The 13,998-nt window shown below is 32.2% G+C and overlaps 1 protein-coding gene and 1 pseudogene across 2 annotated transcripts; both read left to right on the top strand.

Annotated features, from left to right (window-relative positions):
- The first annotated feature begins 2,523 nt into the window (after window positions 1-2,523).
- On the top strand, window positions 2,524-10,240 carry LOC131170713 (protein DETOXIFICATION 40-like). Of its 2 annotated transcripts, none has more exons than XM_058130442.1 (7): window positions 2,524-2,891; window positions 2,988-3,619; window positions 5,265-5,321; window positions 5,480-5,718; window positions 5,889-6,007; window positions 6,233-6,319; window positions 10,094-10,240. In XM_058130442.1, the coding sequence occupies exons 1-7, from the start codon at window positions 2,577-2,579 to the stop codon at window positions 10,175-10,177; spliced, it is 1,533 nt and encodes a 510-aa protein (XP_057986425.1). In that variant the 5' UTR covers window positions 2,524-2,576; the 3' UTR covers window positions 10,178-10,240. The 2 variants fall into 2 exon arrangements, 1 of the variants encoding a protein (XP_057986425.1); XR_009141477.1 differs by having other exon boundaries at window positions 2,525-2,891; window positions 6,255-6,319.
- Window positions 10,241-11,026: 786 nt separating this feature from the next.
- Window positions 11,027-12,865, top strand: LOC131168996 (protein DETOXIFICATION 40-like; annotated as a pseudogene).
- The last annotated feature ends 1,133 nt before the right edge of the window (window positions 12,866-13,998 follow it).

The raw sequence follows: 13,998 nt of genomic DNA, 5'->3' as shown, positions 1-13,998 counted from the left end.
ATTGCTTTTCCTCTTCATGAATAATAGTGATCCTTTCAGAGAAAAAAAAAATTATATCATTTTGAAGGCGTAGCAGTTTGATGTGGATGGCTAGCATTTATTGCATATATTAACGTGGGATGCCATTGCCTTGTTGGTATTCCTTTGGGTTGCGTTCTTGGCTTCACTTTTGGCTTCCGTGTAAAGGTAGACATTCTAGGCCTAATAAATTATTCAAACACCCAAAAGAAAATCTATCATCTTCTCTTATATATTCATACATCCCAACTAATCATTTTTATATTGTGAAATAAACAGGGAATTAATATGCATGGTGTGGAATGCTAGGAGGTACCATTTTGCAAACTTCCATTTTAGTATAATTACAGCTTCAACAAAGCCAAATTTTTATATAAATTTAATCTATTATAAATATTAAATATAAATATGTAAAATTTATATATTTAATAGGTATATCTCACCGTATATGTTGTATCTTAATTTCATAAAAATTTAAATTTAAATAAAAAAAATCTTTAAAAAATTAGAAAAAAAAGATAAATTTACTAAATGATTGCATATAGTTATATATAATTTTGCATTTAAATAACCAAATAAAAGCAAGAAAAAATAATTTAAAATCCTAATCTTTTATGCAAGGATATGTCTAGCTTGCTTTGGGTGGTAGTGGTCCTTTTTGTGGCCATCTTTTAATTTTAATAAAAATTATTTTGCTTAAAAATAATATATGTCTAGCTAAAACTTAACAGCCAATCGCATAATATCTTTCACTTACAAATTTAAACATATCTAATAGTTTTCATTTATTTTGATTGAACATGTTAGCATAAGTTAAAATAGATATGTGTTTATTAAAATAGATACGTGTTTATCTCTGCTTCTTATGATAAAATTTTATGATGAGTAGTAACATCTTTAATATTAAAAGTTATTCTTGACAAGTGACTTTTTTTATTTTTAATTGTAAAAAGAAAGAAGCTTTTCGAGTGTGATGGTTATTGTCCTCTAAGTTAGGGTCTGTAATTAAATGGTTTCCTTTAGTTTTTTATTAACCCCCTATTACAGGATATATTACCGAGTCACAATGAGTCACCAAAAGTCGCAAGAGCGGACTACCTGTAGTTGATTCACCCATTCACTATAAGTGGAGACAATATTAAGTCATCAATGCCAATAAAAGAAATCGAACCATAGTTGGATGCCTTCAACTTTCAGAGCCTACCACTAAGTCATCACACTCGTGGTATTCTTGATGAGTGACCTACTTGGCAAGAATCTAAAGAATGAAAAAAATGCACGAGTGCTGCTTTAAGTGACATTGATTGAACAGGCCCAAATAGTTTGGATAAAGCAACTCGTGAATCACATTGTTTGCCTTATTAATGGATAATCTAATCACAAATTTGAGTAATTACTGCATGATAAGACAAAAAAGCATGTTAAATTATCGATTATTTTTCAGATTAAGAAAGCAAATAAAGAATCGAGGAAACAGATGGAACATGCACAGTGATAACATTTCAAGAAGCATTCGAACAAGCATCAAGTGATCTACAAGCTTAGGAAGCTAGCTTTGGGAATTACTGTAGCCTTTCCTTTTCCTTTTTAAATAACAATTAAATTTTCTAATATGGAAGATGATGAAATTAGAAAACCGTCAATAAATTTTCTTTCATTTGTCTCAATCCTGCAAAATTCAGAGGTGGGGATGGCAGATGATGAATTGTTCAATCAAATTCATTTTTATTTTTTTTTTCCTAAAATCTTTGCTGTTATTTGTTGATTTCTTCTTTGAATTCGATATTTTCTCGTTTTCCATGACTTTCTTTAAGAAATAAAAGATGAGTTTATGGTTTTTTTTTGTTTAAAATTTTATATTTGATTTTTTTTAATTACCAATATGTTGTTTCAATCCAATTTCTCTCTTTTAAAAAAAATTAAAAATAATATATAATCAAAATTAATTTAATTTGATTCAATTCATTATTAAATTAATTTGATTCAACCGAAACTTTGAATTCATGTGATTATTTTCATTTTAATATTTTTTATTTTATTTGATTTTATATTAATCACATGAAAGGTTTATATTATTTTTTAATTTTATATTTTTTCTCCTTATAATAAAGATGTTATCTTTCAAGTCAAGATTCAATAGTGGCTGTGAGAATTTCTATTCACTCTTAGTTATATGAAGATATAAATACGAACAATTTTTATCTAAATTTAAAATATAAATATATAAAATTTATATATTTAATAAATAAATTTTATTATATATAAATTTATAATAAATTAAATTTAAATAAGAAAGATACGCCATATTATATATAATTGAAAAGAATAAAAAAATAATGTGAGTCCCCGTATTGATTTGGATATGCAACTACGTTGATTGAGACAATTGGTTGGAGATTGAAAGAAAAAAGAAAGAAAACAACATAACTCTGTATACATTATTATGCCTGTTTTGCTCTTCAGTCAAATCAAAGATTAAATATATCTGATCCTTCTCAATCTTTTATATTTAACCTAATGCCATTAATTTCTACCCATCACCATCCAATAGCCCATTCATGGAGTCTCAGGATGAACTCCAGGAACCCATTTTACAGTCACTGCCTGATCCACCTGCCCATTCTGAAGGGAACTCCAGGCTCGAAAAGGTGCTGAACGATCACCAATTGCCTTACTTCAAGCGCCTCCGTTTGGCTTCATGGATTGAACTTAAGCTCCTCTTCCGCCTGGCTGCACCGACAGTTTTTGTTTACATGATCAACAATTTGATGTCCTTATCCACCAGAGTATTCGCCGGCCATCTCGGTAATCTTGAGCTTGCTGCTGCCTCTCTTGGCAATAGCGGCGTCCAACTCTTTGCCTATGGCCTCATGGTAATATGGATATCAACACAAATAAATGTCTGTGTCGGATGGATCAGTTCAGTGTTTTTTCTCATTTGGTTTAATCTTTAATGTTTGTTCTTGTAGTTGGGGATGGGAAGTGCAGTGGAAACTCTATGTGGTCAAGCTTATGGAGCTCACAGATATGAAATGCTTGGCACATACCTCCAAAGAGCAACGGTTGTGCTAACTATAACTGGGATACCAATTACTATGATTTACCTTTTCTCAGAGCCTATCTTGCTCTTACTAAGAGAGCCAAGCAAGGTGGCAGCAGCAGCCGCAGTGTTTGTTTATGGTCTAATACCTCAAGTTTTTGCCTATGCTGTGAATTTTCCGATACAAAAATTCCTTCAAGCTCAGAGCATAGTGAACCCACCTGCTGTTATATCAGCAACTACTCTTGTGCTGCACTTATTTCTCACCTGGCTTGCAGTGTATCAGATGGGTTTGGGATTAATAGGCACTTCATTGGTGTTAAGCTTGTCATGGTGGATCATAGTTGGTGCCCAGTTTATTTATATAGTGAAAAGTAGTAGGTGTAAGCGGACATGGAATGGTTTTACCTTGCAGGCCTTTTCTGGACTTTGGGAGTTTGTGAAACTATCACTAGCATCGGCAATAATGCTGTGCTTGGAGACTTGGTACTTTCAGATATTAGTGTTGATTGCTGGTCTGCTCAAGAACCCTGAGATTGCCTTGGATTCCCTTGCTGTATGGTAAGAATGTAATTTTTTTTTAATTAAATTAGTGAAATTTTAGTCTGCAGATAGAACTCCAAACATGAATTCCTCATTTTTATAAGATATATAATTTTATTTATAATAAAATTCAAGAAAAATTTAACATGGATTTACTAAGAGCAACCAACACTTTTCAAATCACTGAAAAAAAAAATAAATAAATAATATAAAAATTTATCATCAAACTTCAATTCAAAATAAAAGGGGCAAGACAACCATAAAGCTAGCAAATCATGAATTTTCCATAATTTGAAATTTTTATTTATTTTTATTTCTCTAATTAATTAACAATTCTTTTTCTAGCTTTATTGAATATAGGCCACATATTTGTATTTTATATTCACACAAAGATTGAGATTGTGCAGTTCTAACTATGTGAAGTAATTGTGATTTAGTTGATTCAACGAGAAGATTAGAATATGAACAAAATACTTTTCTTTTACATATATATAATTTGTTATGTTCCCATTCACTTTTTTCCCTTCTCTCCCTTTTAAGTTGCCAATTTACATAGAAGAGAACAATCCCTAGCTCTTAAAGCTAATATGAAATAATACACTTTTTATGTACAAAAATAAATATTTGAAACGTAAAATTTATAAATAAATATATTTGTAAGTGATCTAATATTAAAATAAGATAGGTTTTGATACTATATTAAAAAAATAAATCAAGTCTAATTTCACTAAAAAAGCTAATCAAGTAAGTAGGTTTTTTTTTAAATTTAAATATCTTATCTCAAACTAAAATGAGATAATAAATTTAAAAATAAATTTAACATATTTTAATTTTAAAATATTAAAATAATAAATATTTTTTATAAAATTTAAAATGATATTTTAAGGAAAGGCATATACACCTCTATGTTGTAAATCTGACACTAGCTTTCTCCAACAACTTGTCAAAGAACTAAAGATGCTTAGAAATCTCTTTCTAAATATGTCAATAAAAATATTAAATTAATTTAAAATTAAATTTAACATATTTTAATTATAAAATTTTAAAATAATTAAATAATTTTTTTCTTAATATTATAATGATATTTATTAAAAAAAATTTACCTATTAAAATTTTTTCGCCTTGTTTGAATCATGATTTACCATTGTTTCATAATGATAAATAAGATTTCTGTCTTTATTTGAGAATATTAGTCATGAAAAAATGGTGATTTTTGGTCATCATTTTACAATAGTTTTTTTTTCAAACCACCAATTTTATGGGTTGAATAATTTAAAGTTTATATATTTCTATTTTATTTTTACATAATTTATAAAATTTCAAATTATATTCTATTATTTTATTATAAAATATCTTTCATTAATTAAAATAAATGAAATATATCTTTAAATATTATAACATTATTTATAAATTAATATTTTATTTAAATAATTATCTTTGAATCATTTATATATTTAAAATAGTAAATGGTATTTTTATAATTATTTTACTATACTTTATTATATAATTAAATAAGAAAATATTATTAAATTATTTTATATCATATATTTTTTAAATATATTAATAATAAAAATTATCATATAATATAATACGATAGGATGCATTGATAAACACGTAGGAATTAGTGTCTTAATGTTCTAGATGATTAATACTCTTTTTGCAGTACGGCTGTAAGTGCGTTGCTATTCATGGTCTCAGTCGGATTCAATGCAGCTGCAAGGTAATAATTTTAGTTAACTCGATCGGGTATTACGAGTAGGATTATTGGATTTTTACCCAATAAAATAACTCTCAAATTGATTGATTTATGAAATCAAAATACTAGTTTCATGAGAAATTAAGTGAGCACAGTTAATTATTTCAATGATTGAATTACAGTGTCAGAGTTAGCAATGAATTAGGAGCAGGGAATCCCAAGTCAGCAGCATTCTCAGTTGTGATGGTGACTCTGGTTTCCTTCATAATAGCAGTTATAGAAGCTGTGATTGTGCTTGCTCTACGCGATGTAATTAGCTATGCTTTCACTAGTGGAGAAACTGTAGCCATTGCTGTCTCAGAACTTTGTCCTTTTTTGGCAGTCACCCTAGTACTTAATGGGGTTCAACCAGTCCTCTCCGGTAAGAATTCTTCTACTCAGGTCCTGTAACTCAGCACGAGAACTTCAAGTTTCCATAAGTGCTTAACTGATATGATAAAAAGAGTCAACTAATATGATGGGCAATGTGACTGCTGGCTTGTATCGTCAATATATGTTGGTCGGCTAATTGACAACTTCATAATTGTGAAGGGGTTGCTGTTGGGTGTGGATGGCAAGCATTTGTGGCATATGTAAATGTGGGATGCTATTATGTGGTTGGAATTCCTGTGGGTTGTCTTCTTGGGTTTAAGTTCGATCTTGGTGCAAAGGTAAAATCAAAACCTCTTATATAATTATTGTATATATAATGCATAACCATCTATTATGATAAAAAATTATTATATATACAATGGATATATTTTAAAATTTATTCTGAACATCGTTAATATTTCATGCATGTATGTTTCCTTTTTCTAATCAGCATACTTTGTTCTAATCCTAGCTTCTTCTACAAAATATTCGCAATTTTCTTTGAATATTTGTGAATTTAACAGGGAATATGGGGTGGGATGGTAGGAGGAACTGTGATGCAGACTTTCATTTTATTATGGGTGACTTTGTGCACAGATTGGAACAAAGAGGTAAATGCTAAAAGGACTTTGAATGAGTTTAATTACTATGCATGAATATTATACTGCCAGATTTCTTGTTAATTATTTATGAATTATTTCAGATTTCTTGTTAATTATTTATGAATTATTTCAAGTTAATTAACAACTGATAGGTACCCTCAAGAGTAAAGCATTTATATAGAGAAAATGTACAATGCATTATAATTTTGACTTTTTTTTTTCTATTATAAATGAACATGTACCTTGAAGGTCCACAGTCAGTGTGACAACAATGCCTGATATTAATTGTGTCATGACCCAATCTATGGGTCGGACTGGCACTAAGATCTGGGCCAGCCTAAAGCCCCCGAGACTCCTAGTAAACCTAACTATTCCTTAACCCAACTCTAAGGCCCATTTGGGCCCAATTTCAAGAATTCAACCAGACAGAGTCCGGCCATAAAGTGGACCTTTCAACGGGGAGTTTTTTACTCACTCGACCTGTAAACGTGATATATAATCAATTTGGGAGCTCAACTCACCCTCCACATACTCATAACAATAAAAAAATAAATGGGAGCTCAGCTCCCTCATCCAGTCCAATAAACATGCATATAATAATAAGTTTACAGGCCTAACATGACAATTATATTACAGTCCCAAAATAAATAAATATTTCTAACACATACGAAAATTCTAGAAGTTAATAGAATTACACAAACATGAATAGATGACCTGCGAGGGAGAAAAGCAGGTTAACCACAACAAATATTCTCCTGTAGCCTGGAAAAATATTGAACAGGAGTGAGCGTTCGACTCAGAGAGTAAAATATCAGTTTTAATCATAATCTCTATAACTATCTAAAGCTAATGCACCCTGTAGAGTGAAATGCATCATCGGTAATATTTTCACATCATAACAGCAAAAAGGTAATTTGAAGCACTCACACACCCAGTAATGTCAAATCATAAATATATAGGAGCTGATCCCCTATACAGCTCTCTTTAATCCAACTTTGTGCATAAGAACTCAAGCCGGACTTTCGCTTAATAAACCAAATCGGGGTCCCAGCGAAGAACTCAAGCCATGTCTACCCCGAAGGATCGGGTCCCAGCGAAGATCTCAAGCCGTGTCTACCCGTCCTGTCCATATCCAACACTATACCACACGCACGCCAACGCACGCACACTGCTCCAAATTACCACAAACACATCCATGGCACTTTAACAATTGTGAATGCAACATAAATCGTGCCTAGAGTTTAACTACTTAGACATATACATATAAGTGATGCATGGGCATGCTTAAACATATAATAATATCGAAATTATAATTAAAATTAATATTTTACTCACGAGCTTGATCTTGTAACGTAGCGGAGGAAGAAAAGTGTCGGCTCACGACAATTTTATTACAATTATTTAATGCAATTGACTCAATACAAACCAAGAAAGACCAAATACGTCCTAAGTCGTGCCGAAAATCCGGCAGAATCTCCCCTATACCTAGGACCTACCCAACCTGCAAATGGGTTTAAAACATACTTCTACATCCATCAACCATACACCCACAACTCAATCATATCACACAGCCTCTCCTGGGCCCATCCAAACAGTCATTAATCACAATATGTAAAATTATAGTTTAGTCCTTATAATTGACCCTTTTTGCAAAAACTACCCAAATAAACTCTAAAAATTCTAAAACTTTGCCCTGCGGTTCTTAGCAATATTACTAGGCTATTGCAAAAAGAATCATAATTTTCTGAGCTACCACGAATATTTTATGAATTTTTAATCCCATTTAAGCACTAAAAAATTACGAAAAAGCAAGGTTTGGGTTTACCTATACCGATTCCGACTCTGGGGACGCGCTCGAGACGTCTGACAATGATGGGGTAGCCAAAATCTCAATCCAATTCAGAGACTTTTTCGGTAGTCAGTCTGTCTGGCCGGCCGGAAATTCACAGACCCGGACAACTATTGAATTTCCGTGAATTGAAGGTACCTATACGAAGCTCACAATACAAGGGTTAGTATATAATTTTTACAGAATTTTCTAAGCTCACTTAATACTCAGAAAAACACTACGAAATTCCGTGAGACCCACCGAAAAATGGTGTCGGAAAATTTTGAAATTTATATTGCCGCGAAGGTCTCGACGAGTGGAGCGCTCTGGTACTCTCGGTTTTCTCATGGGGTTCACGGTTTGCGAGAAATCTAGCCCAAAAATCAAAATGAGCTAAAATTTTTCGGACAAAAATTGGACAAACCGCTCTATGGATTTTGGTGTTCTTTGTATCTATGGAAAGCTCTCGAGGTGTAGATGGTGTTTGACACAAGACCTGGCTCAATCGGTGGCCGGATCGTCCAGATTTCAGCCGGGAAGTCAAAACGGCGCGCGCGCGTCTGGTGGTCTTCGCGCACGTTTTTTGGCCGCCTGGAGCGTCGGCCGGCCGTGGGGAGGTAGTGGGCGGTGCGCTGGCGAGGTGGAGAAGGTTGGGTGGCGGCGGCGGCGCGGCTTGGGGGTGAGGGAGGAGAGAGAAAATGGGAAGAGAAGGAGGAGAGGTCGGGCGCGCGAGGGAGAAGGAAGAAGAAAAAGAAAAGGGCCAGTCTGATTCGATCGGTCTGATTCTGTCCGGTCCGATTCAAGATACAAAATTTTGAATTTTTACTCTGCCTTGGGACCGAAAACGAGGCCCAAAAATACCGAAAAAATTCTAGAAAACTCAGAAAAATTCGTAGACTCTAAATATATTTTTAGTTTTGCCACGTGGTCTTTAAATTAATTTTTTAAAATCATCAAAGTTTTATATTTTCGGGAAATCAAACCCGATTTCGAAAATTCGAAAAATTTCAAATAATTTCCTAAAATTTAAATAAAATAAAAATATTAATATTACTCACAAAATAATACATTTAAAATTTGGGGTGTTACAAATTGTCACCCCAACTAATTTTCTTTTCTTGAAAATTATTAATTACATAATGTCTTGCAAATTTTATATTTTATTTAGTAATATTATTATTTAAATTGTTATTAAAAACATTAATTTAAATATTTATTATAATATATAAATAAAATTATGAATAGGAAGAAACAAATAAAATTATTAAAAATTATATATATAGATGATCATCTTATATATTATCTATTTAATTTTTATCCTTTCCTTAAACTGAGTTCTTCATCCATGAATAGACTATAATACTATTATTTAAATTTAATTTTAATCAATTCAAATTTGATTTTAAAGAAAAACATAAGAATCTAATACATAGAGTTAAATATATGGATTCTGACCTATATCCATACAATTTTAAGTTTCCATTATATTTATTTCACTACCTACTATATAATCATATATTTATAATAAACTATATAAATTAATTCATAGTCTAGACGTGTATATTATTTATGTAAATAAATTGTAACACAGCTTGCTTAAAATAAGAGCTTCCAAAAATTAAGAATTAGCCAAACTTGGATACTCATTTGTCCTTTTATTACTCGTACAAATAATTTATAAGATTCTTATATATATATTACTCTAAGTGTGCCAACTTTTTTGGCCAAAAGATGCATCTCTTCATACATGTAAATATTAACAAGAGTTGTATCTCTTCAAGCAGCTGTTACATTTTTTAACCAATGTACATAACTTTTAGATTTCGTTACCTTTTGGCAATGTATATGATTTTTGAATTTTAAATTTAACGAATCTGAATTAACACACGTAAATTATCAGACCATATTTTCAACATATTTTAAATTAATCTAAGAAAGATGTGTCTTTGTTTCAGGTAGAGAAGGCTAAAATGCGTTTGGACAAATGGGATGATAAAACAAAGCAGCATCAACCATCACAGGATTTCTCACATTCATAAATAAATGTTTTGAACAAACATTAATTAACCAAATTATTTTTTCAATTATCACCCTATGTCGAATGTGGCTGATTATTGTTAACCGTTTGATTGCTGGACTTCGTGAGAGCAAAAGCAAATTACTCACGAACCAGATCGCGGTTCCCAGGGGTTTGAGCGAATCTGGTAACTAAGAATTATTCTTAGTTACCAGATTCACTCAAACCCCCTGGAAACCGCGATCTAGTTCGTGAGTTTCAAATCGCGAGTCATCTGCGTTCCAAAACGCTAGGGGTCGCGATCTAGTCCTCCAAAATGGAGGTTCCAGCGAGAATAAAAAGAAAAAAGGAAGGAAGAGAGAAAGAAAGAAGAAAAATCAAAAGGCATGCACATGTGTAAGCAATAGGCACAAGAAGAAGAAGAAGAAGATAAGTCGCAGAAATAAAGAAGAAGAAGAAGATAAGTCACAGAAATGAAGAAGAAGAAGAAGAAGGAAAAAGGAGATACATTTTAAAAGACTAAATTTTGTAGGTGGAAGACTTGTTAGTGGGTTGGGTATATTAGGTGGTAGTATATTCTTGATTTTTGGAGTGCAAATGAATATTTTATTGAAAAAAATTAAAATTATTTAGATAAATAATCATTATTAACTATTTGTTATATTAATTATTTAAAATCATATTATTTTAATATAATAATATAAATAACTTTTCTTAAAAAAATAAATAAATAACTTTGAATTTTATAAAAATGTATATTATATTAAAAAATTATCATATTAAATTAATATTTTAATTTATAAATATAATATGTTAAATAAAATTAAAAAATAAGTTATTTATTAAATAAATATAATTAGTATATCTTAAATCGAATTGATGTATCAACTAAACGAATTACTAATCGAATTAGCATACCGATTAAGACTACCTCTTATGAATCCTATATTTCGTTTAGTGAGGTACCGTGCACCACGCACCCGTACCACGACTCGGGAGTATCACGTTCGTGGTAACTAGGATTAGGAATGGGAAGTGCAGTAGGAACTCTGTGTGGCCAAGCCTATGGTGCCCACAGGAATGAAATGCTAGGCATATACCTCCAAAGAGCAACGGTAGTGCTAACTCTAACTGGGATACCAATGACTGTGATCTGCCTATTATCGAAGCCAATGTTGCTCTTACTGGGAGAACAAAACAGGGTGGCATCAGCAGCTGCAGTGTTTGTTTACGGTCTAATTCCCCAAATTTCGCTTATGCTATGAATTTTCCAATACAAAAATTCCTCCAAGCACAAAGTATAGTGTACCCAAGCGCCATTATATCAGCAACTACTCTTGTGGTGCACTTGTTAGTGAGTTGAGTGGCATTGTACAAGCTAGGAATGGGTTGATAGGTGCATCACTGTCATTGAGCTTTTCATGGTGGATCATAGTGATTGCCCAGTTTGTTTATATAGTGAAGAGTGATCGTTGCAAGCAGACGTGGACTGGGTTTTCATTGCAAGCATTATATGGGCTTTGGCCGTTTGTTAAATTATCTGCGGGATCAGCGGTGATGCTGTGCTTGGAGACCTGGTACTCTCAGATATTAAGTTTGATTGCTGGGCTACTCAATAACCCTGAGATTGCCTTGGACTTCCTTTCTAATGGTAAGAAGGTGGCTTTTATTAATGGGTAACTAATGTCTATAATTAATATAGACATATTGGTTGGCAAATATCGTGGATTAATGGTATCGCCTCGTAACCTTTTGGCAGCTTGTCTATAAATGGGTTGATGTTCATGGTCTCTGTCGGTTTCAATGCAGCTGCAAGGTTAGTAACTTGGTATAGAATTTTTCTTTCCCCGTGGACCCAAGATATAAGACTTATGGTAGAATTTATATATATATATATATATATATATATATATATATATATATATATATATATATATATATATATATTATATATATATATTACATATTTATATTTTAAGTCTATAGTAAATCGAATCTACGCAAGAATTTTTCACCTAGTATATTATAGACAAAGAAATTAATATTAGATGTGCCCGATAAAATAATATTTTCACATTCAAGTGAAACTCATTAATGAAATTAGTATGTTAGTTCATATGAATTGAGATTAGATTACTCAATTATTGTAATAATGTCATATGTATTAATTAATTACTTGTTTAAATGTCCTAATTGAACAGTGTTAGGGTTAGCAATGAATTAGGAGCTGGGAATCCAAAGTCAGCAGCATTCTCAGTTTTTACGGTGAATTTGGTTTCCTTCCTAATCGCAGTGATAGAAGCTTCAGTTGTGCTTGCTATACGCCATGTACTTAGCTATGCCTTCACTAATGGTGAAACTGTGGCTAATGCTGTCTCAGAACTCTCTCCATTACTAGCCACAACCCTCATACTCAATGGAATTCAACCAGTCTTATCTGGTAATTAATTGCTCCTCCCTACTTAATTTATCATGATTTTTATTAAGTTACTCTTATGAATCAAAATCAAACTTATCATGATTTAAAATGTGTTAAACATTAATAACATTAGCTAATTTTGTGTATTTTATATTTCATTGTTGCAATTATGAAGGGGTTGCTGTTGGGTGTGGACGGCAAGCCTTTGTGGCATATGTAAATGTGGGATGCTATTCTGTGGTTGGAATTCCACTGGGATTTCTTCTTGGGTTGAAGTTCGATCTTGGCTAAGGTAAGAACTTCGTTTGCCTCTATCAACTCAAGATAGAAATATATAGATTTCACCTATTTTACATGTTATATAAACAAGAATTTCTCTCATTATGCTTGAATAATTACATTGTTCAGTTTCCTAATGTAGGGAATATGGTCTGGAACAATCATTTTATTATGTGTGACAAGTCGCACTAATTGGAATGAAGAGGTAATTACCATAAATATGCAAATAAATTGATGTTTGTGTTCACAAAGAAGAAGCTATCAACAATACTTTGGTATTTCAGGTAGAGAAGGCTAGGAAGCGTTTGGATTATTGGGAGGACAAGGAACCTGAAAAGAGCTGAAATGATCAAATGAAGAAAGTTCAATGGCGCACAAGCCTGAAATAAATTTGCTGAATAATTCAAAAATCATCCATAATGTAATGAGTTTAACTGTTTATTATTGTTGCGTGGGTTGTCGCTGGCCAGTTCCCTGATCATCACACAAATATATTACTCATTCTAATCATTTCTACTCAATTTGAAAAAATATTCTAACAATATAATAAATACAACGTGGGTGGGTTAGACTTAAAGCTGATGGATCTGAGGGCCTAACGTGACCCTACCTGTTAATGGAAGTGCTATGCATGAATAGTTGGAATGGCATGGCCCTGGCATACATGTATTGTGCTCTGTTGCTCTATTTGGGATTTTTGACAGAGGTTTTTCAAACCAATAAAGTATTATTGACTACGCCAGCTGTGTTACATGGGTTGGCTGCCCACTAGCAGCCCAGCCAATCAACTGATCAGTTGATAGAAGAGAGGGGACAGGGAGGAGGACTGTACGAGTATGGCCAGATGAGTTATGAGATTGGTCATAAATCAGAAACCACTACATCTTTCAAACATATCCCAACACACGAGCTTCTTGAAATGCATCCCAATACTTCAAACACTGCTGGGTTAGTACAGAAAGAAGTAAACTAGCACACCTGCTCTCAAGCCTCACCTACTGTTTAACTTCTGTATTAAATCTCAACACAACTTGGCCAATTAATTAATCAAGAGTAAACTTCAATCTTCCATTTCTTTAGGGAACTAGCTTAGCTATGCACCAAAGAAATTTCCACAATAGAGAATCTTTTTTTTTTTTTAATTC

Source organism: Hevea brasiliensis, chromosome 11 (genome assembly GCF_030052815.1).
Source record: "Hevea brasiliensis isolate MT/VB/25A 57/8 chromosome 11, ASM3005281v1, whole genome shotgun sequence".
Classification (NCBI taxonomy): Eukaryota; Viridiplantae; Streptophyta; class Magnoliopsida; order Malpighiales; family Euphorbiaceae; genus Hevea; species Hevea brasiliensis.
This window is presented reverse-complemented; position numbering and strand designations above follow the sequence as displayed.